At 40.0% G+C, this 25,187-nt stretch overlaps 1 protein-coding gene across 1 annotated transcript; it reads right to left on the bottom strand.

The window, feature by feature from the left end:
* Positions 1–410: 410 nt before the first annotated feature.
* Positions 411–24,789, bottom strand: ZNF367 (zinc finger protein 367). Its single transcript, XM_036113697.2, has 5 exons — positions 23,827–24,789; positions 9,767–9,917; positions 7,114–7,233; positions 5,591–5,729; positions 411–2,949 (listed from the first exon to the last, which is right to left on the bottom strand). The coding sequence occupies exons 1-5, from the start codon at positions 24,235–24,237 to the stop codon at positions 2,727–2,729; spliced, it is 1,044 nt and encodes a 347-aa protein (XP_035969590.1). The 5' UTR covers positions 24,238–24,789; the 3' UTR covers positions 411–2,726.
* Positions 24,790–25,187: the final 398 nt, after the last annotated feature.

A 25,187-nucleotide genomic window follows, 5' to 3' on the forward strand; every position in this document is an offset into this window, starting at 1 on the left:
AAGAAAAAGCAATTCACACTATGGTTTCTACCATGCTAAACAGATGCCTGAGGAGACACTGGAAATGAAATATAAAACGCACCAAATAACAATATGGGAGGATGTAGGGCTCTAGGTGACATTTCTACCTTTTCAATTTTTTTATATTACGGTTATCATATTGTTGATAGGAAAACAAAGTATAAAAGGGTTCAAGAATGAACATGTAAGGGCGCTTGGGTGGCTCAGTCGGTTGAGCATCTGCCTTCAGCTCAGGTCATGATCCCAGGGTCCTGGGATCGAGCCCCACGTTGGACTCCCTGTTCAGGGGGGAGTCTGCTTCTCCCTCCCCCTCTGCTTGTCCTCGTGGTCTCTCTCAAATAAATAAAATCTTAAAAAAAAAAAAAAAAGAATGAACATGTACTGTAAACTGTAAATTAAAATAAATTTTTATTCAAAGCATCTTTTAAAATTACAGCATCTTTATTCTTATGCTGTTATCTCTGCCAAACTACAACTGAGCCATATGAAGCATAAAACACTTCAAAAATTTGAATGTAAACCACATTTTTAAAACAAAAAGCAGTCTTAACACACCTCAAATTTTAGATGCCAATGTATTTTGTCCAAGTATATAGCTTATATCAAAAAAGAACATTTTAAATATTTCTATAGTAATTGTAATAATTTCTTAAACTTCCAATTATACAAATAAAAAATGTTTGTGAATATAACTATTATAGTTGACAAAGGCTGACCAGAAAAAGAAACAAAAACCCTTACTTTTGAAGGCCTTAAGTTTTATTATCCATGAATTGGGAAGTATTTGTATTTTTTAATACAATTTTACTGCCCTTCCTTCTTTAGGTAAGTTCATCAAATTTTAAATTTCCCAAGACTGATGAGTGTTGCTTTTCATAGTTCATTTAAGTTATATTTGAGAGGAAAAATTCTAGAGAAAATGCTGAAACCTAAACCATGAAAATTCTGATGCTACAGTCTCTCTTACTGTGCTTATAAGTGCTGCAAGTTAAAATTCTATATACCAGATTACAAACAAAATTCTTAGACCATTACAAATATAAATTCTCTTATTACAAAAAAGAATCCCTCAAGATTTGTAATTTACTGTACAGAGGAATTACATTTTTAAAGTATGTCCTCATTCATACACATTATTTGTTACTATCATCTTTCACACTTTTGCTTCTTTCCAAGACATTTACATACCACCCCTTCCCCATGGCTACGCATTTTAAACTACCTGTGAACTGCAACACGCTGGAATTTTTGGATAAAGAAGCCTACATTTTAGATAATGTTTAAACTACGTCCGTAGGCTACTACTTCAAAAAGAAAAAAAAAAGGCACTGAAGAGCCCATTATTTCCCTCTATTACTCTGAGGTTTACTCCAATTAAGCAATCTATCAAATTAAGTTTCTGCTTAAACAAAAGCTTAAATGATGGAGGTTTATGCCTACACATAAAGGAGGTGAACTGCTCAGGTCTTGATTTTTCTGTTCATGCTTCAGTACATAAAGTGGTATTTAAAAACTTCATCTATTTGGAAAAATGGCTTAAAACCACCACACAAGTTAACACACTTGCAGTTGAAACTATTCCAGAAACCTACTTATTTGAGTAGCTAATATTTTCTGCAGTGTTTAACTGATAACTAAATTTAGTGAACACAAAATAGCTTGGCATGTTATTCTGAAGTAAAGCAAGAAGGTGGCTTTATGCACTGAAAATATAAATATGAGGCTTCCATCTGCTAATAATTCTAAACAAGCAGTACAATTAAAATTTAGTGTTTGCTAACAAAAGATCTAAAACAGTTCACTACAAAACCACCCTGTAGATGTCCCTTTTATTAATAAAAATCCAAGTGCCAAATCTCATTACAGGGCCCATAATATTAAAAAAAAAAAAAAAACACACAAAACCAATTACCAAGTTACCTAGACTTTGCAAGATTAATCACTCAATTTCAGCAAATGAGAAATATGCAATGTGCAAAAGTTCCCAAGTTAACATAATAGGGATGCCAAGTGCTTTTCAAACGTAAATATCATAGTGAGTTGTAAAGCCTCAGAAAGATAGAATAAGACTGATATTACTCCAATTCTGAAAATTCTCAACTACGGTGCATCTTACCAAGATCCTCAAAAATCTCTTCTCTTCCAAAGTCCATAACTTAGAACATCTTCCAAAATGGTCAGTTTTCCACTTCTCAATAGGCACACTATTTTGCAGTTTAAAAATACGTATCTTACACACATATCTTATACTTTCTGGCTTGCTTCAGTGTTTACAGCATTGTTAAACATACTAACATACATTGTTAAAAATGATCTTATAAATAATCTATTTCAACGTTCTTTGGCTACATGTACCATTCTGTTTTTTCATACAAGTGTCTTATTCAGAAAGTGCTTCCTGTGAGAACTGCTTCCAATGAATGCATTAAACTTGCAAAATCTAGCTTCCCACAATATGTCTTTTTCTACCCTGTACTAGAAGTCCCATATTTACAAAATATTTTAAACTTTACAACAAATCCATTACCATATAAAAAAAGTGCAATTCTCTCTCACCCCATATTATGGGGCAATGACATTCTTCATAAATTTCTACAGAATAGCAGCCTAGGATAAGCAAATAAGGTGCTTAGCTTATGCCCACGGATCTACTTTTTAAGTACGCTGGGCAGTACTTCTGTACAGTGGAAGAGCCAGTGTCCAGGCTACTGGCGGAGCGGCGCTCCGGTCAGGTTGGCGAGCTCTATGAGAGCAAGGGCTCCGTGCAGACGCTCCCGCTGCTCCTGCAGCCGGCGCTGGGCCCCGCGCTTCTCATCGTCCTCCTCGTCAGACTGAGGGTATTCCAGAGGGTCCTGCTGCTCCTGATCGGCCTTCTGAACGAGCTTTCCTTTCAAGGTGGGGGCACGCTGCTCTCTCGTTTCCCAATACCTATAGGAAACGCATGCACGTTAGCTGTAGGTATACACGACCTTTTCAAATGTTTGATTTTCCTTTTGAGAACAGGTTCTTTACCACAGTATTATTTTTTCTGTGTTTTAGTTTATAAAGCTATAAAGTAATTTCACATACATTACATATATTTCCCATTACAGAGGAAAAAGTTCAAGGTCAAGAAATTGAGGGACTTGCTCAGATTCCCAAAAATCAAAAATTGGCAGTTCTGGGTCTTCTACTCCATTCTCTAGTCAAGGGTTTTCGCCAATAAACGACCGCTGCCTTTAAGATCATATATGAAGTGGACTACAGTAAAATACACAATAGTAGAACAAACGTTACATGTCAATTACACCTCAATAAAGAAAAAAACTTTAAAAAAGTAGAATAATCATTAGAAACCTATTTATCCTATTCACAGAGGGATGGTGACTTCTGACAGAGCTAACTATGAGAAACTTGAAACGCACAAAATATGACAGAGTAGTATCTGTAACACACAGAGCTTATTCAAAAATTTAAGAGGCACCACCGTTATTCTATTACATAGCCAACTGATAATTCCCTAGAAAAAATGTTCCACCTTTAGGTAACTGAAGGAAGGCATATTTGAAGAACAGTAGCACTCCATACAAAAATGTCCCATACAAAGACCTGTATATTAACACCATAGCTTTATTTATAATAGGCAAAAACAACTCAAATGCCCAGCCACAGGTGAGTGAATAAATAAGCTGAGGTGTATCCATACAACGGATTGCACTGTAAGAAGGAATCAACCTAGGGTTGTAAGGTGACAGATGGTAGCTACACTTGAGGTGAGCAAACATAATGTACAGACTTGGCAAATCACTATGTTGTATACCTGAAACTAATGTAACATTGTGTGCCAACTATACTTCAAGTAAAAAAAAAAAAACTAAACTGGAAAAAAAAAAAAGAATAAACCATTGATACAGTCAACAACATGGTTGAATTACAAAATAATTACATTGAGTAAAAGAAGCCAGACAACAGAAGTACATACTGTATGACTCCATTTGTATAAAAATCTAGAAAGTGCAAACTAGTTTACAGTAACAGGAAGCAGATCACTGTTGTCTGAGGAGCAAGAAAGCAGGGAAGGGCAGGAGTGATGAATTACAAAGAAGCATGGGGAAACTTTTGGAAGTGATGGATATGTTTACCATCTTGATTGTGATGATGGTTTCACAGGTGTACACATATGTCAAAATATATCAAATTGTACACTTTAAATGTATAGAATCTATCGTGTGTCAATTGTACCTCAGTAAAGCTGTTTTTAAAATTACACACACAAAAATAATACAACTACTAGATTTCAGGAAATCCAGACATCTCAAACTGGAAAAATTTGGTCAATACTCAAAGGTATAAAAAAAGACATGCAAATAGTTCAGTATGACTTCAAGGACAACTAGGAACAGAGAACAGCAAAGAAGCTTAGCAAGGTCAGCTGGGACCAGGCAATCAAGGACTTTGAATGCCATAACAAAGGGTTTAGACTTTACACTGAGTAGAATCCACCAGTCCGTCCCTGAGCAGATGGGAGAAAGAGAGGATGAAGGCAAAATGACCAAGAAGTTTCTGACTTGGACAAAATTAGAGTTAATGGGGTGGCGGAGGCCAGGCAGGAGGAAGAAGGAGGGAGGAAGTGATGCAGTAAACAAGACAAACATAATGCTTCCCCAGGTGGAGCTTCCGGTCCAGCAGGGAGGATAGACACTGAACAAATAAATATGTGTGTGATGAAGGTTTTGAAAGAGAAAACACAGTGTGTTGTAAAAGCATCTATTAAGTTGGTCTAACCTTGTTTGTTCTGGGGGTTAGTGAGCAGGTTAGGGAAGGACTTGCTGAAGCGATGTTCGACCCCGGTAAGAAATGAAGAAAGAGCAGAGTGGCTAAATGAAGAGGAAAGCAGCATTCCGGGCAGAGGGAGCAGGGAGCAGAGACCTGGGAGCCCCACTGAGAGTGATGCTGACAAATAGGAGGCCCAGGTAGCTGGACACAGCTGCGTTGCCAGAGGGAGGCAGAGCTATGGCAGAGGGATTGGATTCCAGACTTGATCCTAAGTGCAGAGGAATCCGAAGAAGTAGGGAGGGTCCCGAAGAGCTGATGCTAGTTTGTACACAACAAATGACTCCTTAAATCAGGATACCTTTAGAGAAATTTTTTTATACTGGCCCCCTTGTTGCCATTAAAAAAAAAAAATTAAACTGGGTGCTTTGTAGAACTTTACTTTAGAAGAACCTCTAGCCTGTATCCCAGTAATAATCAGCACATATCTAATACAAAGAAAATGAAGAGAGGCTGCACTGTGGAATACAAAAACATATAAAACATTCTTAGAAAATGAGGAAAATTCTTGCTTTTAAAATAAATTGTGGGCTGGGCACTCAGACTAATTAATATCATGTATTTGTTTTCTATCACACACCAGATCCTCGTGCCACTCCTAACAATTCTGTGGCTTAAGGAAATAAAGCACCATTTCAAGTTATTTTATAAAATGTGTATAAAAGCAACTTATTTAAAATGAGAGAACTGTTGAAGCTCCCAACATCAACCCATGTGCTGGGCGAAATTCTGCAGTGGAGTGCAGGGAGAACCTTACTTTGCCAACCACTCGGCGGCAGCCTGGTTGTCCACAGCCTGGTGCTTACTGAGGGCGTCTGTGGGCTCCTCTCGTTTCAGCCTGGCATAAGGGTGCTTCGGACAGTGGCGGTTTGCATGGGTGAATCTGCTTAGGCAGCCTTCAAAACATAGAGGGAAACACTTATCAGAATCTGGACATCCAGCAGACATGGAAAATGTTGTTTCCCTGGTATCCAAGAAAAGCAAATTAAGACCATGGGATTTAGCATTCTATAACTTGGAGAAGGGAAAAAACCACCCTAAGGGGAAGCAGATCCTTCACCTCTTAGTCATGGCAACATAAAGGCATCAACCCCACCAGAAAGTGATTTATTAGCAAAAATGGTCAAAACCTCTGACCTAAGAATTCCATTCTTGGAATCGATTGTAAGGAAACATACCATAAGATGAACAAAGCTTTACGGAGGAGAGGAAGCCATGCCCTTCAGCTTTGTTGGCAACGAACAAATTTTAAAAACAAATATTCAATATCCAACATTGAGGCAATCATTGTACATATGCTTAAGCAAATGAAAGTGTGTAAACAGGGGCGCCTGGGTGGCTCAGTTGTTAAGCATCTGCCTTCAGCTCAGGTCATGATCCCAGGGTCCTGGGATCGAGCCCCGCATCAGGCTTTCTGCTCTGCGGGAAGCCTGCTTCTCCCTCTCCCACTCCCCCTGCTTGTGTTCCCTCTCTCGCTGTGTCTCTCTCTGTCAAATAAATAAATAAAATCTTAAAAAAAAAAAAAAAGGTGTGTAAACATTCGTTTTGGTTTTTTTTTTTTTTAATTTAAATTTTAGTTGGTTAACATACAGTGTAATATTGGTTTCTGGAGAAAAGAGCGTAGACATTTGTAACAACTGACAACAATCAAGAGAACCACAGAGCAACAGCACAAACCTATATTGAATTTCAGCTATAACTATGTAAAAATGTGCATAAGGAATACATCTCAAGAAATTCTGATAGGAGATTTAGAAAATCACTTAAGAAAAGTGATAAGAAATTACTAACAGTGGCAGTAAAATGGAAAATCTCCCCCTTTATTGAAAATTTAGAAATGAAGTGTTTCCTTCAATTTAATAGTTAAAAAGTTTAGAACCAAACTAAAAGCCTACCGTAAAGGCTGTATTTACTTTTATAAATCTTTCTACCACCTCTAACTGAATATATTATTATTTTTCTAAGTAATCTCTCTGCCCATCATGGGGCTCAAACTCCCAACCCCAAGATCAAGAGTCACATGCTCTGCCAACTGAGCCAGCCAGGTGCCCCCTGAATATACTGTTTTTAACTGCCCCTGAAGATTTTCATCTAAAAAGAATATTTTATTTAAAAATCAATCATTTCCCAGAAAATGAGCATGGATCACAATTTAGAGAGCTTAGGATGTTTTATAAAATTTACATCAAAAGCTCTCCTCCTAAAAAACCTCAAGTAAAAGATATTTTAACTTTTAACTCACAGCCAGTTCTTACATAAACTTAAGTCCTAACACCATACCATTTTCTGAACAAACAAAAGGTTTCTCTCCGGTGTGAAGGCGCTGATGTGTTTTGAGCTGTCCACTTTGAACAAAGGCTTTTCCACAGTCTGGATAGTCACACAGATAGGGTCTCTCGCCTAAGTAGACAAATATTATGTATTATTTCTGAGACAATAAGGTGAGAAGAAGGGACAGAGAGAATCAACCTCTATATAAGTTGTGACTCCGAACAATCAAACATGTCACGGCCTCTCAAACCTGAAGTGCTGGTGCTAACAGCATCACTTCTATGCTCCTGAGCAGCTCTCCACTGGGAGGCACCGGAATAATGTCCTTGGGCCTTGAGCTTTTAGGTTCCCGGCTTGAAAGCCTTAAAGTTATCTTTGGCTTATCCGGTCATTTTTCTCCCCATTATCCAAAGCACTAGCTCTCCCACTCCTGCTTTCCCACTGTACTTTGCCCGGTTAGACTGGCAGACCCTCCCACCCAGAAGGAACCCTCGCTGCCCTCTCTATTCCCTGCACAGCACTTCTGGAGTGAATGACATGGAACACTTGCTTTTGTCATATGAACTACCCCCTAAATCACTTCAAACCCTACGACACCCCTTGAACAAGTGAAAATGATCTGCTTTCATTGGTCCCCTAATATCTGTACAGTAGCTACTGGGTTAGAGGGCGGGCTTTATCTTTACTTCACTCCTGAGATTCATTCCATAAGGCTGGTCCTCATCTCATTCTACTTGGAAATCCAATCTTCTCTGCCCATTCAGATCTTCCCAGTGCTGTAGGTTCTCAGCGAAATTCCTCCTACCTCCCTGCTACCTCCAAGTAATTGAACTATGTATCCCTTCACGAACTCAGTATCCACTGTTATTTATGTATCCTGGTGCTCTCCTGATACAAAGATGTGTAATACTTTGTACTCCATTGCAATTCATACATACAACACAGTGCTAGGCTTCAGAAAGTGCTTGAAAATATTGTTCAACTATAATTAAACTTACTATTTTTTGAAAAATCATTCTTTGATCAACAACTATGCACAGGTCCTTCCTATATGACTCAAAGGACAATAACAAATCCTCCCTAGTTTCTCATTATTTAGAAATGTAGTAAATGACTGTGATAGTTAAACACAAATTAATAAAACAGGACATGGGGGGGGTATTTAAAATAGTAAGAGAAAAGTTTCTGACAAAGCATTTACATACTGGGGCTCAGCCATACCATGCAGATCTTGGGCTCAGTTCTCTGGCATACAGCATAGCAGGCCAAGGCCTGAAAGTATTGGGGTGACACATGGTAGACTGGTGATAGATCAGGCCTGAGACTCGGGAATCTTCTCATTATGCCAAAGAGTCCTGAACCTTATCTACAGTGGCAACACATACTTTATGGCCTGTGAACCAGTTATTTGGGGGTATTTCAGACTAATTAGATCGAAAAAAATCTGAAAATTCCCAAAACCAGATATTTCATTTAGTAATGGTTTTACTGAATGGTACCTAAAGTCAAAACCTCTTGGCCACCTTAGTTTATAATGATTCAAAATTAAAACTTTACCCTTTTTCAGGGATTTAGCTAAGAAAACTATATTCTAGCATATTACTAAAATGTATCTTTTCAAAAACAAAAACAAAAACTGGGTGGTGACCATAAACACAGTGAAAAACAATAGGCAACTAAGGCTTAAAAGCCCAAACTCTAGACCAGTACTGCCCAATGGAAATATAATGTGAACCACTTCTAGTAACCACATTACAAAAGCAAAAAGAAACAGGTGAAATTAATTTTGATAATATATTTTATTTACCCCAATATATCTAAAATATTATAATTTCAATATGTAATCAATATCAAAGTCATTAAGGACATTGTTTACTCTTTTTCATACTAAGCATGTTTTACACATGTTGCCCATCTCAATTAGACTAGCCAAATTTCAAGTGCTCAAGAGCCACATGTGCTACTGTATTGGCCGGCATCACCCTAGACTCAAGGGTGTGGGAGGTTGTAAGGCAGTGGTCATTGCTTTTTTGGTGCCTCAGTTTCCTCATCTGTAAATTATTAAATACCATTATTAGAACCAAAAGGCTCCTTCTTCTGGGGCCAACTTTCTCTATGGAAAGAACAAGGGCCCCTCTGTTATTTCTTTGCTCTCTCTATGGTATTTAAAATATAAGTATAGTTTCTCCACACAAAGAGAGATATGATAGTCCTGGGATAGCTACCTACAGTACATTTAATTCTGAAAAATTATACTTCACCTCAGATTAGATAGCTAGGTCAAACATTCGGATGGCACACTAAGGATTCTAGAAATTCTGCTGAAACACTTGACACATAGTGTGTTAGTATTTGGCCTACAAATCAGTTTTAACAATTATACAGACAACTGAAGGGCATATCAAGTAAAATTCAGGTAGGTAGAATGATAGAACTAAATTTAGCAATAACATTCCTATGACAACTAGATTAATTACCATGATACCTTTAGAAGTCACATGGTACCAATGTTGGGAAAACCATTCCTTCCTACAAAAAAGAAATGGACTATACAATGCCTGTTTGAAAAAATTTCACAATAAGGAAATATAAAGCAACTAAAATATTAATTTACGGGCCCAAACATCAAATCGGCTTTAAATATTACTTCTACTCAACTTACCTGTATGAGTCCTTTTGTGAGCCTGGAGCGATTTCTCCCGTGGAAACACCCTATTACAGATGTTACAACGGATTCTGCTGGATGAATGCTCTCCTTCGTTTATTAGATCCCGGACAGTATCTGCTCTGGGTCTACCACGTCGGATTCCATCCTATTAACAATTTGTATAAACATTAATGTAATTTCTTGGACCCACTCATTAAAGTAAAATATCATAATAAATCATTTTTTAAATTCTTGAGTGACATCAGTGAACATGGTAGAGTAGGTAGTTCCAAAGGCCCATCCCACCACAGATCACTGAAAAATTGAGCAAACAGTCTAAATCACCTTTATTACAACTCCAGAAAATAGTTAGAGATTTACAGCAACTCAGTCAACACTGAACCAAGAAACAGGCAACTTGAAACAGTAGGAAAGCTTTGCAGCATTTTTACGGCTTGCCCTTGCCTCTCCCTGTGGCCCACAGTAGTCTTAAAGAGCCTTCATTCTCAATATGGGAACTTAGTCCCTGGCTACAGAGACAGCAAAGCAGACCTGATTCTAAAAGACTTGTGTTTGTCTGTCTTGACCTGTCTGAGGGCTACTTGAAGAACTGACACAAAGTGTTTGTCTTTGTTTTACCTAACTTAGAACTCTCTTAGGGCAAAAAGCAGTTAAACAGAGGGCATTACTCAAAAACTCTGTAAGGCCAAGAGTAAGTTACTGTTCCCTGGGGCAAAAGATTTCAATTGAGACAAAAGAACACATCAAAAGCCTGGGAGGAAAAGCTGGAGAGAGAGTTTCTTTGGGAAATTAGCGCATTGAAAAGTGCCCTGATATCCTAAAGATAAAAATTTAGAAAGCCACACACTTAGCCAGGGCAGGAAGCATGCTCAGAACAGACCCGATAAGACCCTAAGCTTTCACCTCTGACTGATCCTCTGCTAGGCAAAAGCAGGAAATGAAGGCTAAGGCAGAGTTGTAATGAGTCTAAGCATTAAAGGAGAGCTACAACACAGAGCCATTTCAGCAGTCAGGAGTTTCTGCCCTTTCAATTTCTGGCTCCGGGCATTCAAGAAAATCTCTAGCAATGTTAAGCTGACTACAAGCTAATGAAACAGAAATTTAGAGAACAAATACAACAAAGAATAGAGTTTACAAAAATAGTTTAGAAAATTCACAAAACAAATAACTACAACCCGCAGCACACAACAAAAACTCTGAGGAAGGAGAAGAATCTGATTTCCAGAGTCACAACATTACAATATTCAAAACATCCCATTTTCAACAAAATGTTACTAAATATGTAAAGAAACAAAAGTATGGTCCATACACAGGAGAAATTAATAGAAACAGACCATGAGGAAGTAGACACTGGTCTTACTAGACAAAGACTTTAAATAAACAGTCTCAAGTATGCTGAGAGAGGTAATGGAAACCATGGACAAAGGACAAAAGGAAAAATAGGAGAACACTTTCAATAAACAGAAAATAACAATAAAGAAACAAATTAAAAGGGGCGCTTGGGTGACTCGGTTGAGCATCCAACTCTTGATTTTGCCTCAGGTCATGATCTCCTGGTCTTGAGATCAAGCCCCACATCAGGCTCTGCACTCGGCAGGGAGTCTGCTTGAGATTCTTTCCCTCTGCCCCTTCCCCTGCTCGCTCCCAATCTCTCTAAAATAAATAAATAAATCTTAAAAAAAATTATAAAAAGAAACCAAATAGAGATTCTGGAGCTAAAAATTACAATAAACGAAATGAAAAAATTCACTAGAGAATTTGAATGGCAGATTTGACTGTCAGGAAGAATCAACAAATTTGAAGACAGGTCAATTGAAAATATCCAGTCTGAGGAACCAAAAGAGAAAAGAATGGACAGAGCCTAAGACACCTGTAGGACATCAAGTATCTTAGTCCATTTGGGCTACTATAACAAAATACCACAGACTGGGTAACCTAGAAGCAACAGAAATGTTTTTCTCACAGTTCTGGAGGCTAGGAAGCCCAAGATCAAGGCACCAGTGTGGTCAGGTGAGGGCCCTGGCTGGCACCCTCTAGCTGTGTGTTCACATTGGAGCTCTCTGGAGCCTTTTTCATAAAGGCTCTAATCCCCTTCAAGAGGACTCCACCCTCATGACATAAGCACCTCCCAAAGGCTCTAACTCCTAACACCATCATCTTTGAGGGTCAGGATTTTATCACACAAATTTTGGGGTATACACTCAGACCACAGCATCAAGCATACCAAAATACACATAATTGGAAACCCAGAAGGCAAAAGAAAAATGGGCGAAAGAATATTTGAAGAAATAATGGATGAAAACTTCCCAAATTTGGTAAGATGTAAGTCTAAACATCCAAGAAGCTCAATGAACTTCAAGAAGAATAAACACAAAGAAAGATACCCACTGAGACACATTAGGTCAAAATGTCAAAAGACAAAAGGCAGAGAATCTCGAAAACAGGAGAAGCAATTCATCAGGCACAAGGAGTCCTCAATAAGATTAACAGCTGATTTCTCAGGAGAAACTATAGAAAGTAGTAGGATGACATGATTAAAGTGCTGAAACGAAAAAAAAGTCAACCAGTAATCTTACATCCAACAAAATTATCCTTCAAAAATGAAGAATAAATTAAGACATTCCCAGATAAACATAAGCTGAGAGAGTTCATGGCTAGTAGACCTGCCATACAATAAATGGAAAGGGAGTTCTTCAGGCAGAAACGAAAGGGCACTAGACAGAAAAGCCATACAAAGAAATAAAGAACACTGATAAAGGTAATTACATAAGTAAATACAAATGCCAAAAGTCTTATATTTTTGGCTTATAACTCTTCTTTTTCTCCTATATAATTTAAAAGACAAATAAATGCCAGGTGCACCTGGCTGGCTCAATCAGAGGAGCATGCAACTCATGATCTCAGGGTCGTGAGTTCAAGCTCCATGTTAGGGGTAGAGATTACATAAATAAACAAACAAACAAACTTTTTAAGAAAAGACAAATGTCACATGTATTTAAAAAATTACAAATCCATGTTAATGGGAACATAATATTAAGAAGATGTAATTTGTGACTATAACAAAGAGGGACAGATAGAGCTGCATAGGAGCAGAGTTTTTGTACACTATTGTAGTTAAGGTGGTCCTAATTAAAAATAGATTGTTTTAAGTCTAAGAGATTAATTGAAATTCCCAGGGTGATCACTTAAAAAAAAAAAAAAAAAAACCTAAAAATCAAAAAAGGAAACAAGAATGAAAATAGTATACTACAAAAAATAAAACAAAATAAACACAAAGAAGGCAATAAGAGAGGAATTGAGAAACCAAACAGGTATAAGACATATAGAAAACAAATAACAAAATACCAAAAGTAAGTTCTTCCTTAACAGTAGTCACTTTATTTTATTTATTTTTTTAAAGATTTTATTTATTTATTTGACAGAGAGAGACACAGTGAGAGAGGGAACTCAAGCAGGGGGAGTGGGAGAGGGAAAAGCAGGCTTCCCGCAGAACAGGGAGCCTGATGCAGGGCTCGATCCCAGGACTCTGGGATCATGACCTGAGCTGAAGGCAGACACTTAAAGACTGAGCCACCCAGGCACCCCAACAGTAGTCACTTTAAATGTAAATAGATTAAATTTGCCTATTAAAAGATAGAAATTAGCAAAATTGATTTTTAAAAAATGATCCAACTATATGCTGCCTACAACAGACTTCTTTAAATACAAAAACACAAATAGGTTAAAAGAGAAAGGATGGAGGGGCTCCTGGATGGCTCGGTCAGTTGAGCATTCAACTCTTGGTTTCGGCTCAGGTCATGATCTCCTGCTTGAGGAGTCTCTCCTTTTGCCCCTCTCCCCACTCACGCGTACTCTCTAAAATAAATAAATCTTTAAAAAAAAAATTAACTCAAAGTGCATCATGAACCAAAATCTAAGAGCTAAAACTCTAAAACTCTTCAAAGAAAACAGGGATAAATGTTCATGAGCTTGGACATCAAAAACATAAGCATCAAAAAAAAAAAAAAAAAAAAAAAAAAGCACTGGGGTGCCTGGGTGGCTCAGTTGGTTAAGCGTCTACCTTCCAACCTTCGGCTCAGGTCATGATCCCAGGGTCCTGGGATCGAGCCCCACATCGGGCTCCTTGCTCCACGGGAAGCCTGCTTCTCCCTCTCCCACTCCCCCTGCTTGTGTTCCCTCTCTTGCTGTGTCTCTCTCTGTCAAATAAATAAATAAAATCTCTAAAAAAACAAAACAAAAAAACAAAACATAAGCATCAAAAGAATAAATAAGCTGGCCTTAAAGTTACAAAATACTTGCATGTCAAAGGACATTCTCCAGAAAGTGAAAAGACAACCTTACAGAACAGGAAATTAATCTTTGCAAATTATATATCTGATAAGGGTCTAGTATCCAGGATATTTTAAGAACTCTTAAAATTCAACAAAGACAAAAAACCCAACTTAAAAATGGGTAAAAACCAGGGTGCCTGGGTGGCTCAGTCAATTAAGCATTGGACTCTTGATCTCAGGGTGGTGGGAGTAAGCCCCATGTCGGGCTCCGTGCTCAGCGGGGAGCTGCTTGAGATTTTCTCCCTCTGCCCTCCCCTCCTCTAAAATAAATAAATAAATCTCTTTTTAAAAAATGGGTAAAGATCTTAAATAGGAATTTCTCCAACAGTGTTAGGCAAATGGGCAGCAAGCTCATGAAAGGATGCCCAAAATCATTAGAGAAATGCAAATCAAAATCAATGAGGTCAATTATATCTCAATAAAGCTTGACAAAAAAATTTAATTTTTAAAAGAAGGACAATAAGATACTACTTCACACCAACTAGATTACACTCAAACAAAGAAATAGGAAATAAAAGTAGTTTTTGGCAAAAAAGTAGAGAAATTGGAGCCCTCAAAAATTGCTAATGAGAATGTAAATTGTTCAGCCACTATGGAAAAAATAATTTGAAGTGTGGTATAATGTCATATATATATATATATATATACATAGCCAATGGATGTTAATCAGCAATAGAAATGATACATGCTACAGGGTAGATGAACCTCAAAAACAGTATGCTAAGTGAAAGAAGCCAGACACAGAAGGCCACATATTGTATGATTCCATGTAATGAAATATCCAGGATAGTTAAGTGCATAGAGACAGAAAACAGATTGGTTTCCAGAGACTGCATGTGGTGGGGAATAGGGAGTAACTACTTAATGAGTACAGGGCTTTCTTTGGAGGTAATGAAAATGTTTTGAAACCTGATATGTAGGTGGGAGTTGCACAACATTGTGAATTACTAAATGTCACTTAATTACACCTTAAAATGGTTAATTTTATGTTATGTGAATTTCACCTCAATTCTGCTTAAAAACTAAGGAATCTGAATATACTATGGATGTGAGTCAATAAGCAATGTATCAATTTGGTTCATTAATTGTAACACATATTCCATGCTAATATAACATGTTAGCAATGTGAAAACTGGATATATGATTTATGGGAACACCCTGTACTATCTTAACTTTTCCATACATCTAGAACTAATCTAAAATAAACATTCACTTGAAGAAAAGTCTTTCTCATTTTCCAGGTTAGGTTAAATTTTACACATACAAGTTACATGAAAAATGATAAAAGGATTATGTACAACTACATCCAAAATGAAGATGCTTTTACTGCCTGCAATATAAAAAACCTAAAGTCTTCCAAATGCTTACACACATCAGGCCAAAACCTTGATGGATAACAATAAGCTCCAGGAAAAAATCCATTCAGTCAATTTTCACTTTGAAAGAAAAGCCCAATCCCAACATGGATGAGTTATCTAATAGGATAAGTCATGTTTAAAAAATTCTTAGATATTAAAATCTATTTCCATAACAGTCAACAGATGGAAGCAATCTAAATGTACATTGGCAGATGGATGAAGAAAAGGTAGCATATACAATACAATGGAAAATTATTCAGCCTTAAAAAAAGAATCCTGCCAGGTGCTATAACATGATGAACCTTAAAAACACCATGCTAAGTGAAATAAGCCATTACAAAAAAATACATACACACACACACACCACAAACAAATTCCATATGATTCCACTTATATAAGGTATCTAAATTAATCAAACTCTTAGAAACAGAAAATAGAATGGTAGTTGCTAGGGACTGTGGGGAGAGAGGAAAGGGGAGTTCAATGGGTATAGAGTTTCAATTTTGCAAGATTAATAAGATCCTGAGATCTGTTACACAACAATGTGCATATAGTTAACACCAAAAAATTATTAAGATGGTAAATTCTGTTACATTTTTTGCCACCAAAAGAAAAAAAAAAGCAACGTGGGACAGCACTACAGCACATAATAACACTGTAAAAATATTACTGCCCGTCTCACTCTGTGTGGGTACCAATGAGGTGAACTTGACCACATGACTTCCTTTGGCCAATAAAATGTGAGTGGAAATTATATGTATATAAGCAAAAGCCTTAAAAGCCATCACATGGTTCCTTGTCATCTCTCTTTTCTCTCTGCCTTGAGACCCAAATGTCCCAGGCAGGGGATGTTCCTTCTGAGTCCCCGAATAAATAGGACAAGGCACATACCTGCAGTCAACCCACCCAAGACATATAACATGAGCCATGATTAGGCTGAGATTGGGATTTTTAAGTTTGTATTCTACAGCATGCTTTAGTTTAAACTAACTGACTAAGGCACTTTGTCTTTTTGGGGTTTTTTGTTGTTGTTTTTAAAGATTTTATTTATTTATTTGACACAGAGAAAGAGAGAGAGTGAGCACAAGCAGGGGGAGGGGCAGAGGGAGAGGGAGAAGCAGGCTCCCCACCAAGCAAGGAGCCCAATGTGGGGCTCGATCCCAGGACTCCGAGATCATGACCTGAGCCAAAGGCAGACGCTTAACCGACTGAGCCACCCAGGCGCCCCACCCACTTTGTTAATAAGTATTTGTTGACAGGATAAAAATCTCATCAATTCTTTGTTGATATTGAAATTGCCAAAAGAGATACATAATTGATGTCTTTCCTCAACATTATATAACTCTTTAAGAAGTTTCCATTTATGGGGTGCCTGGGTGGCTCAGTTGGTTAAGTGTCTGCCTTGGGCTCAGGTCATGATCCTGGAGTTGCAGCATCAAGCCCCGCACCGGGCTCCCTGCTCAGCAAGGAGTCTGCTTCTCCCTCTGCCCTTCACCCCACTCATGCTCTCTCTCTCTCTCAAATAAATAAAATTGTAAAAAAAAAAAAAAGAAAAAAAGGAGTTTCCATTTATAATTAAGCTAGGAATTGGCAAGGCCCTGGACCTTGACTTACTTATGTTTAAGTCCAAATTAGCAAATCTACTTGTAGCAATTACTGGCTGTTTTCAAATACTTTCACCTTCACCTTTACTTCTTGGCTTTGATTCTCACTAGTTACATTTAGCTCTAGTCTTGCTTGCTAAAACTGTTAACCCAGAGTCAGCAAAGAAAGATCTAACCAGGAGTAAAATTCGAGAATTCATTTCCATCATTTATTGAGCCACAATAATTGGATTGTTGCTGGTTATGTTTATATGATAATTCTTTTAAATCTTGTTTTAAAAATGTAAAATGCAAAATAAATAAGTAAATCATCTAAGATTCATAAAAATAGCAGGTGATCCTGTTAAGAAATGAAACATGAAATCAGGTTAATTAAAAACCTTAATGATATAACTCCTCTGCCGTGAAAGGATCTTTTCCTAATATTTTTTAAATACATAAAAATGCAAATGCAAAAGAAAAATGAAACTGGACCACTTCCTTACAGCATACACAAAAATAAACTCAAAATGTATTAATGACCTATATGTGAGACGTGACACTAGAAAATTCTTAAGAAGAAAACATAGGCAGTAATTTCTTTGACAGTAGTTATAGAAACATTTTTCTAGATATGTCTCTTAAGGCAAGGGAAGCAAAAGAAAAATTAAACTATTGGGACTACACCAAAATAAAAAGCTTTTGCACAATGAAGGAAACCATCAACAAAACCAAAAGGTAACCTACTGAATGGGAAAAGATATCTGCATATGATATATATAATAAGGGGTTACTATCTAAAATATATAAGGAACTTAATACAGCTCAATACCCAAAAAAACAATCTGTTTAGAAATGGGCAGAGGACCTGTTTAGACATTTTTCCAAAGACATACAAATGGCCAACGGACAAATGAAAAGATGCTCAACATCACTATTCATCAGGAAAATACAAATTAAAAACACAGTGAGATATCATTTTACCCTTGTCAGAATGGCTAAAATCAAAACAGACAAGAAATACCAAGTGTTGGCACGGATGAAGAAAAAAAGGAACACTATTAGTGGGAATGCAAATTGGTGCAGCTACTGTGGAAAATAGTATAGAAGCTCCTCAAAAAAAAAAAAATAGAATTACCATCTGATCCAAGAATTCCATTAGATATTTAACCAAAGAAAACAAAAACACTAATTCAAAAAGATATATGCACCTATGTATATTGCAGAATTATTTACAATAGCCAAGATACGGAAGCAAATCAAGTGTCTGTCAAGATGAATGGATAAAGATGTCTTACACACACAGACACACAGACACATAGACACACAGACACACACACACAATGGAACATTACTCGGCCATTAAAAAGAATGAAATCTTGCCATCTGCAACAACATGGATGGACCCAGAGGGCATAACGTTAAATTAAGTAAATCAGAGAAAGACAAATACCATATGATTTCACTCATATGTGAAATTTATGAAACATAACAAAGAAAAAAAAAGAGACAAAGAAACAGATTCTTAAATACAGAGAATGAACTGGTCGTTGCCAGAGGGGAGGTAGGTAGGATGGGTGAAATAGATAAAAGGGATTAAGATTACACTTATCTTGATGAGCACTGAGAAATGTATACAGTTGTTGAATCATTATAGTGTACACCTGAAACTAATAACACTGTATGTTAATTATACTTTAATTAAAAAAAAAAAAACCTTAATGGTACAACTCCTATGCCATGAAAGAATCTTTTCCCAGTATTTTTTAAAGATTTTATTTATTTTATTAGAGAGAGAGAGAGCCAGGAGAGGAAGAGGGAAAGAATCCTAAGCAGACTCCTCGCTGAGCGTGGAGCCAACTTGGGGCTTGATCTCATGACCCTGAGATCATGACCTGAGCTGAAACCCAGAGTCTGACGCTAAACCAAATGAGCCACCCAGGCGCCCCTCCCAGTATTTTTAAATACATAAAAACATACTGTTGCTTCTATTATACTTTGAAATAACTGATTAGTTAGTATCAAAATTTTTAGGTTATCCATTACTATTTTGTGTTTCTAGTAAAAAAAAAAAACAAAACTATTTTCAAGCATGTTTAATGGGGGGTTGAGTATTTTAAAAGTTAACAATTTGACTGCTTCCCAGTGCATTTTCCAAATGAGAAATAGAGAGCTAAAAAACATACAATATAATACAACAGCCTAGCCATATACAGGTAAGGCTTCACTGAGTGTATCATTTCAACTGAGAAAATTAAGTAAGGCAAGTAATCAACTGATGCCCTAAACAAGTGAATAAAGAGCATCTTTTAACCATACATACAACAATAAGCTGTGTTACTTAAAGAAGGTTCTTTTCATTTTGGCCTTAGCAATAAAGCCATGTTTTTAGGTAAATTTTGACAATAACAGAGTGTTAACTAACTCATCAGCAATCAAGTATACCTGTAGTCTGACAGACTAATCTTGTCAGGACTGCTTGATGGTTCACAAGAGAAAGTAAAGCGAACAAGAAATGCAACACAGGGATGCCTGGGTGGCTCAGCTGGTTAAGCATCTGCCTTCGGCTCAGGTCATGATCCCAGGGTCCTGGGATCGAGTCCCACATGGACTTCTTGCTCAGCAGGGAGCCTGCTTCTCCCTCTGCCTGCCGCTCCCCCTGCTTGTGCTCTCTCTCTCTCTGACAAATAAATAAAATCTTTAAAAAAAAATGCAACACGGGGCGCCTGGGTGGCTCAGTCGTTAAGCATCTGCCTTCGGCTCAGGTCATGATCCCAGGGTCCTGGGATCGAGCCCCACATCGGGCTCCCTGCTCCGCGGGAAGTCTGCTTCTCCCTCTCCCACTCCCCCTGCTTGTGTTCCCTCTCTCGCTGTGTCTCTCTCTGTCAAATAAATAAATAAAATCTTTAAAAAAAAAAAAAATGCAACACATTCTATTTATTATGTGGCAACTACTGCGAAATAAGCTACCAGAAAGAAGCAAAATGATTAAACTGCCAAAAATATTTGCATACTTTGGTAAATTTAATTTTTCAGACAGAATTTTAGTACCACTGGAAGGTAGATTAGTGATTTTCAAAGTGTTTTCTGAAATCATACATGATAAACGTTTTGCGTTTTCAACGTCAATAACTATCTTTAAAAAGTTATTTAATAAAATTTGGGTTATTTCTTAAGCCACTTTGAATAATGTACATTTACCAAGATTTTAGAAAAAGTTATATTCAAACTGGGTATTCATGTGATGACCAAAAAAACTAAAAGTCCTTGACACATTTTTATACAAAGTAAAATTTAAATAAAGTGCTTAAACACAACCTAGAAGGAAAAGAAAAATAGGTCTCAGAGGAAGGCATATGTACCTTGACAAGAAAATGAAAAAAAAAAAGTAATTGATCATATTTCCCTTTTCAAATTCAGGTGTGTTTTTTTTTTTTTAAGATTTTATTTATTTTTTGACAGAGAGAGACACAGCAAGAGAGGGAACACAAGCAGGGGGAGTGGGAGAGGGAGAAATAGGCTTCCCCCGGAGCAGGAAGCCCGATGCGGGGCTTGATCCCAGGACTCTGGGATCATAACCTGAGCCGAAGGCAGACGCTTAACGACTGAGCCACCCAGGCGCCCCTCAAATTCAGGTTTAGATCCAAATATCTTTTGGCTTTCATATCTGCTTCCTCATTCTATCGCCCACCTTGACCTATCTGCACAACTTTCTGAGTCTTAATTTGCATTTGTCTGCTGTATTTTGTGTATCCTCATAAAGCATTTCAGTTGAGATACATATAGGTGTAAATAGTGTGTATTTCATAAATCTGCTTTCATCAGCTTGGTACTATAAAAATAATAAACCCCTAAAGTCAATTCACACATGATATATAGAGGAGCAATATCATGTAGGGATTAAGAACAAGGGCTCTGGAAGGTTCCAATCAGTTCTGCCATTTACCAAATGATGTTAACTAAACTTAATCTTGGGGACTCTTTTCTCTAATTCCTCCTTGTTCATCGGGTAAACAAGATAAATTAATTAAAGGATTCAAAACACTCAACACAGAGCCCAGTAGTTTGCTATGCCAGGCAATAAATGGTGGCTACTATATTAACATGTTTAACATGGTGCTGATCAAAATTATATGTACTAATCTGCTATTTGTAAGACTATGTGCAGTGTTCAGGTGACAGAAAGGGTGGGTGGGATAGGCAGCTGGCAAGTCCTGAAAAGTGAATGGTATTTGAGGCTATGCACAGAGAAGCCGAACCACACAGGTCCCACGGTGAAGAAGTAACCTCACAAACATAGTCTGAGTAGAGGGTACAAGGTGCAGAGGCTTGGAAATAACCTATAGCAGAGAGAAATTAGTCCTGTTCCCTTCCGTCCCCTCCTGGAATTCTACAAACGAAGAGAAGATAGTGCTAATATATAATTATACCCCAACAGTGCTAAGCAATCTTGTGATGAGGGGCCAAAATAAATTGGTAGATAACGCCTGCTCTCCCCACAGGCAGGGGAGGCAGCGTAGGATAGGAACAAACAAGGGAGCAAGTAAGAGCTGACACTTGATGTGAGGGTCTCAGATGTTAACATCTCCCCTGGGAGCAGTGGCAACAAATAGACAATAAACAAACACAAATGTTGTCCTTAAACTCACAGCTGTTATTGCCTCTAACCTGTATACTGAGAGAAAGGGCTAGGGGGAAACATGTTACTGGTCTCCCATCTTTCCATAAAGTAAACAGATTCAGTCAGCACAATTCACCCACGATGCATGTAGAGATAAAGAACTACAAGTACTTTAGAGAAATAAAACAAAGTAAAGGGGGATGGAACCCTCTATCTTTAGTCTAGAGTGTACTGATCACAAATGAAACTAGTTAACATCCTTAAATAAAAGTATATTCCAGACCTTTCCCCTTAAGATGGCAAAGCTAAATGAATGAATTTTTGGAGCTGTAGTTGGATTTCTTCATTAACTAAAGGACAAGTTAAAATCAATTCATCTAGTAATTTTGAAATATGACTGTGAGGAGAAAAAAATGAAATATAAAACAGCCTTTTCGCTTTTTCATGTTCTTCATAATTTCTAGTATATTTTACCTCTGAAAAGAGGTAGACAACAGAATTAAAATTCAAACCCATGCAGTGTGTGAGCAACTTTTATGCAAGGTTTGTGAAGACAAGTCTCTTTTAGACCAAAAAGAACATACCTATAAATTTCATTTATCTACTATATTAATCTTCTTGGATAACCCAAAATTAGGTTAAATTATTATTAACAAAATAGTAAATGTAAAATCTTCCACAATTACTTGTGCATGTATGCCTTTATGGTTCTTAACTATAAAACCTAATTTTTTTAAAGGCTAAATATGTTAACACAGGAAAATATCTAGACTACTAAACCATCTTGCTACCTAGTGACAGCAACAGTGTTTCCTTCACAAACTCACTCACCACTGTTATATTTCCACTGCTTGTCTTTTCAAATTTCTACTGTTTCAAATTTTTACTGAAGTGCCCCTTCAAGAGTTGAAAGGGTGTCAAAGCAGTTTTATAACTTTGTAGTTATAATATATATACAGTAGTTAATAATAATGCCACTAGTAACAAAGTGTATATCAATTTCCTCAGGGCTCAAAACACATGGAGTTTCAACATCTTTGCTACTGCATGTAAACGTGTTTCAATTTATAGATACAGTATTACCAATATAGGCACTTATCCACTGATTTACTTGTTTTACCTTTAGTCAACTGCTTATGACATAACCATTTAACAAAGAGAACCTGAATATTAATCTCATATTAGCACAATTCATTCATTACACAAATATTTACCAAGCACTTTTATTCAGCATTTAGAATGTGCGGTATTAAAGTTGAACAGTCTTCCAGAGATAAATGATGCCTGCCCTCTAGGAGCTTACAGTCTATAGAGAAAACTGTATGTCAGCAGAGAGGCACTCTGAATACGTGCTTCAGGATCAGGAGCTACAAAAACTCGACCATAGTCCCAGCTCTCCCACTACCTAGCTGGGTGACCTTGGGGACGTCCCTTCACCAACCCCTCTACGGCTTAGTCGCCTGATCCGTAAAGTGTAGACTTGAACCACAACCAAGCAGTCACATCTTGCCCAGCTCTAAACAGTCGGAGAGTGAGAGCAATTCGAGGTTAACGACAACAGCGTCCCAGTCCACTGTGTGCTCTCAGCAACTAGCAAAGTAGTACGCTGGATGAATGAGAGGCAGAGAAGGCCCAACTTCTAAGATTCCCCTAAGTCTCTTCTCGCTCTTCGGCCATCTCTGCAGGGCACCTTTAGTAGGGCCGGGGTATCTGCACTGATGGAGCAGAATCTACGCAAACCCCTCCCTTCCTGCACCCAGACACAGCTGAAGGCCCGCAGCTCCTCCAATCCCTCTCCGGCCAGACAGGACTCAGAGGTCAGCAGCGTCCGTACGCGGCTGACCTGCCTCCTCCGCGACCCCAGACTGAGCGGCCGCTCACTGCACCTGCTGCGGAGTCGCCTGCGGCCAGCCGCCTCCCCTCCGCTAGTGTCACGTGACCGCCGCCCCGCCTCCCCCCCTGCGGGGACGCGATTTTGGCGCGCGGCAGTGACGTCAGCGTCCTGTCACCCGCCCCCGCCCCCGCCGCGGCCGGAGCGACCTCACGTTTTAAACTCGGCCCCGCCCCACCCGCCGCGTCCGCGGGCGCTGCCGGCTCCCGGGCAGCGCCGTTAACGGGCCCTGGCTGCCCCGCGCCCCTCCTGCTCGCCCGCGGCGCTCACCTTGAGGTGGCCGCTGTCCGGGCTGCTCGCTTCCTCCTCGTCCTCACCTCCCGAGGCGGCGGCGGAGGCGACGGGCGGGGGCGCGCCCCGGCCTCGCAGCCCCGGGTGCTCGGCGGCGGCGGCGGCGGGCAAGGCGGCCGAGGCGGCGCCCCCCGCGGCCCCGGGGCTGAGCGTCACGTTGTGCGCGTTCTCGCCCCAGCGCCACGGATACACCATGAAGTCGCTGAAGCCGGGGCTGGTGGGGATGAGCGGCGGCGGCGGCTCCGGCTCCCCACCGCCGCCGCACGTGGGCTTGATCGGGGTCGTCCTGATGACCGACACCAGCACCCGCTTTGGGGAGTCGTGGCAGAAGATGACGGGCGGCGGCTGCGGCGGGTTGTCCGCCATCGGCGCCTCCATGCCCCGGATCATCGCCCGGCCCCGATCCGCAGCTCCGGCAGCCGCACTCCCTGAGCCCCGGTTTGGCCCTTCGCTCCGCTCGCCCGCGCTGCTCCCGAGTCGCCGGCGCTCAGTCCCGCCGGCTCATGGCTGGCGGACGTTTCCCGGAATCTTCTTGCGCGGCGGCCAGCGAAGGAACGGAGCGGCTCGGCCGGCACTCCGCGGCCAGCGCCAGACCCCCAGCCCTGGGTCAGGCCCGCCCTCCCCTCTTTGTACTCCCCAACGCAGGCTGCAGCGGCGGGAAGCTGCGGCCGGCCTGCCTTTCGGTGACAGGAAAGCAGGACGTGCTGCGCCGAGCCCCCGAAAATAACAACCTGCCGCCTGGGTCACTGCTCCGGCTTTTCCCGCGTTACATTTCGCGCCTGGGCGGAACCAATCACCGCGAGGCCCCTGCCCGCTGGCCGCAGCGGCGAGTGACAGGTCGCGCGAGCCAATGGTCGGGCCTGGACTTCTTTCCAGCCGAGTGAGGCGGAGCCGAGCCTGCGCGCGGGTCCTTTCTGCCACGCCATTGGTCGCCGTTCTTATTTTTTTTTTTTCTGCCTCGAGGGCCAACTGCGTTCGAAACTCCGGGGGAGCGCGCGACAACGGCACTCGCCCAGACACACCCGCCAGGAGCCCCGCCCCTGCCGTCCTTCTGCGCGGGTTGTCAATGTCGGGGGCGCGGGCAGGGGCGGGAGGCGAGAGAGTTACTGATTGGAGGGGCGTCGGCGAGGGGGCGAGGCCGGGGGCTGTCGTTGGCCGGCGGGGGCGCGCGCCTGCCAGCGCTGCCCATCAGCCCCGCCCGCCTGTGGCTGTTGGGCCGCGGTTCCCGCGCGCCGGGAGTTTAAAGGGCTTGGGCCCCCGCCGCCCGCCCCGCCCCCTGTTCCCCCCACCCGTTATGCGGGACCCAGGCCTTCCTACTGCTCGTCTCTAGTAGACGCTCA

This window comes from Halichoerus grypus, chromosome 14 (assembly GCF_964656455.1).
Source record: "Halichoerus grypus chromosome 14, mHalGry1.hap1.1, whole genome shotgun sequence".
Classification (NCBI taxonomy): domain Eukaryota; kingdom Metazoa; phylum Chordata; class Mammalia; order Carnivora; family Phocidae; genus Halichoerus; species Halichoerus grypus.

Coding starts and splice junctions, on each gene's coding strand:
- ZNF367 (XM_036113697.2), bottom strand. CDS start 24,237: ATGATCCGGGGCATGGAGGCGCCGATGGCGGACAACCCGCCGCAGCCG. Junction 7,234..9,766: donor TCACAAAAGGACTCATACAG/GTAAGTTGAGTA, acceptor TTGTCTACTTAG/GCGAGAGACCCTATCTGTGT. Junction 2,950..5,590: donor GCCGCCGAGTGGTTGGCAAA/GTAAGGTTCTCC, acceptor CGTTTCCTATAG/GTATTGGGAAACGAGAGAGC.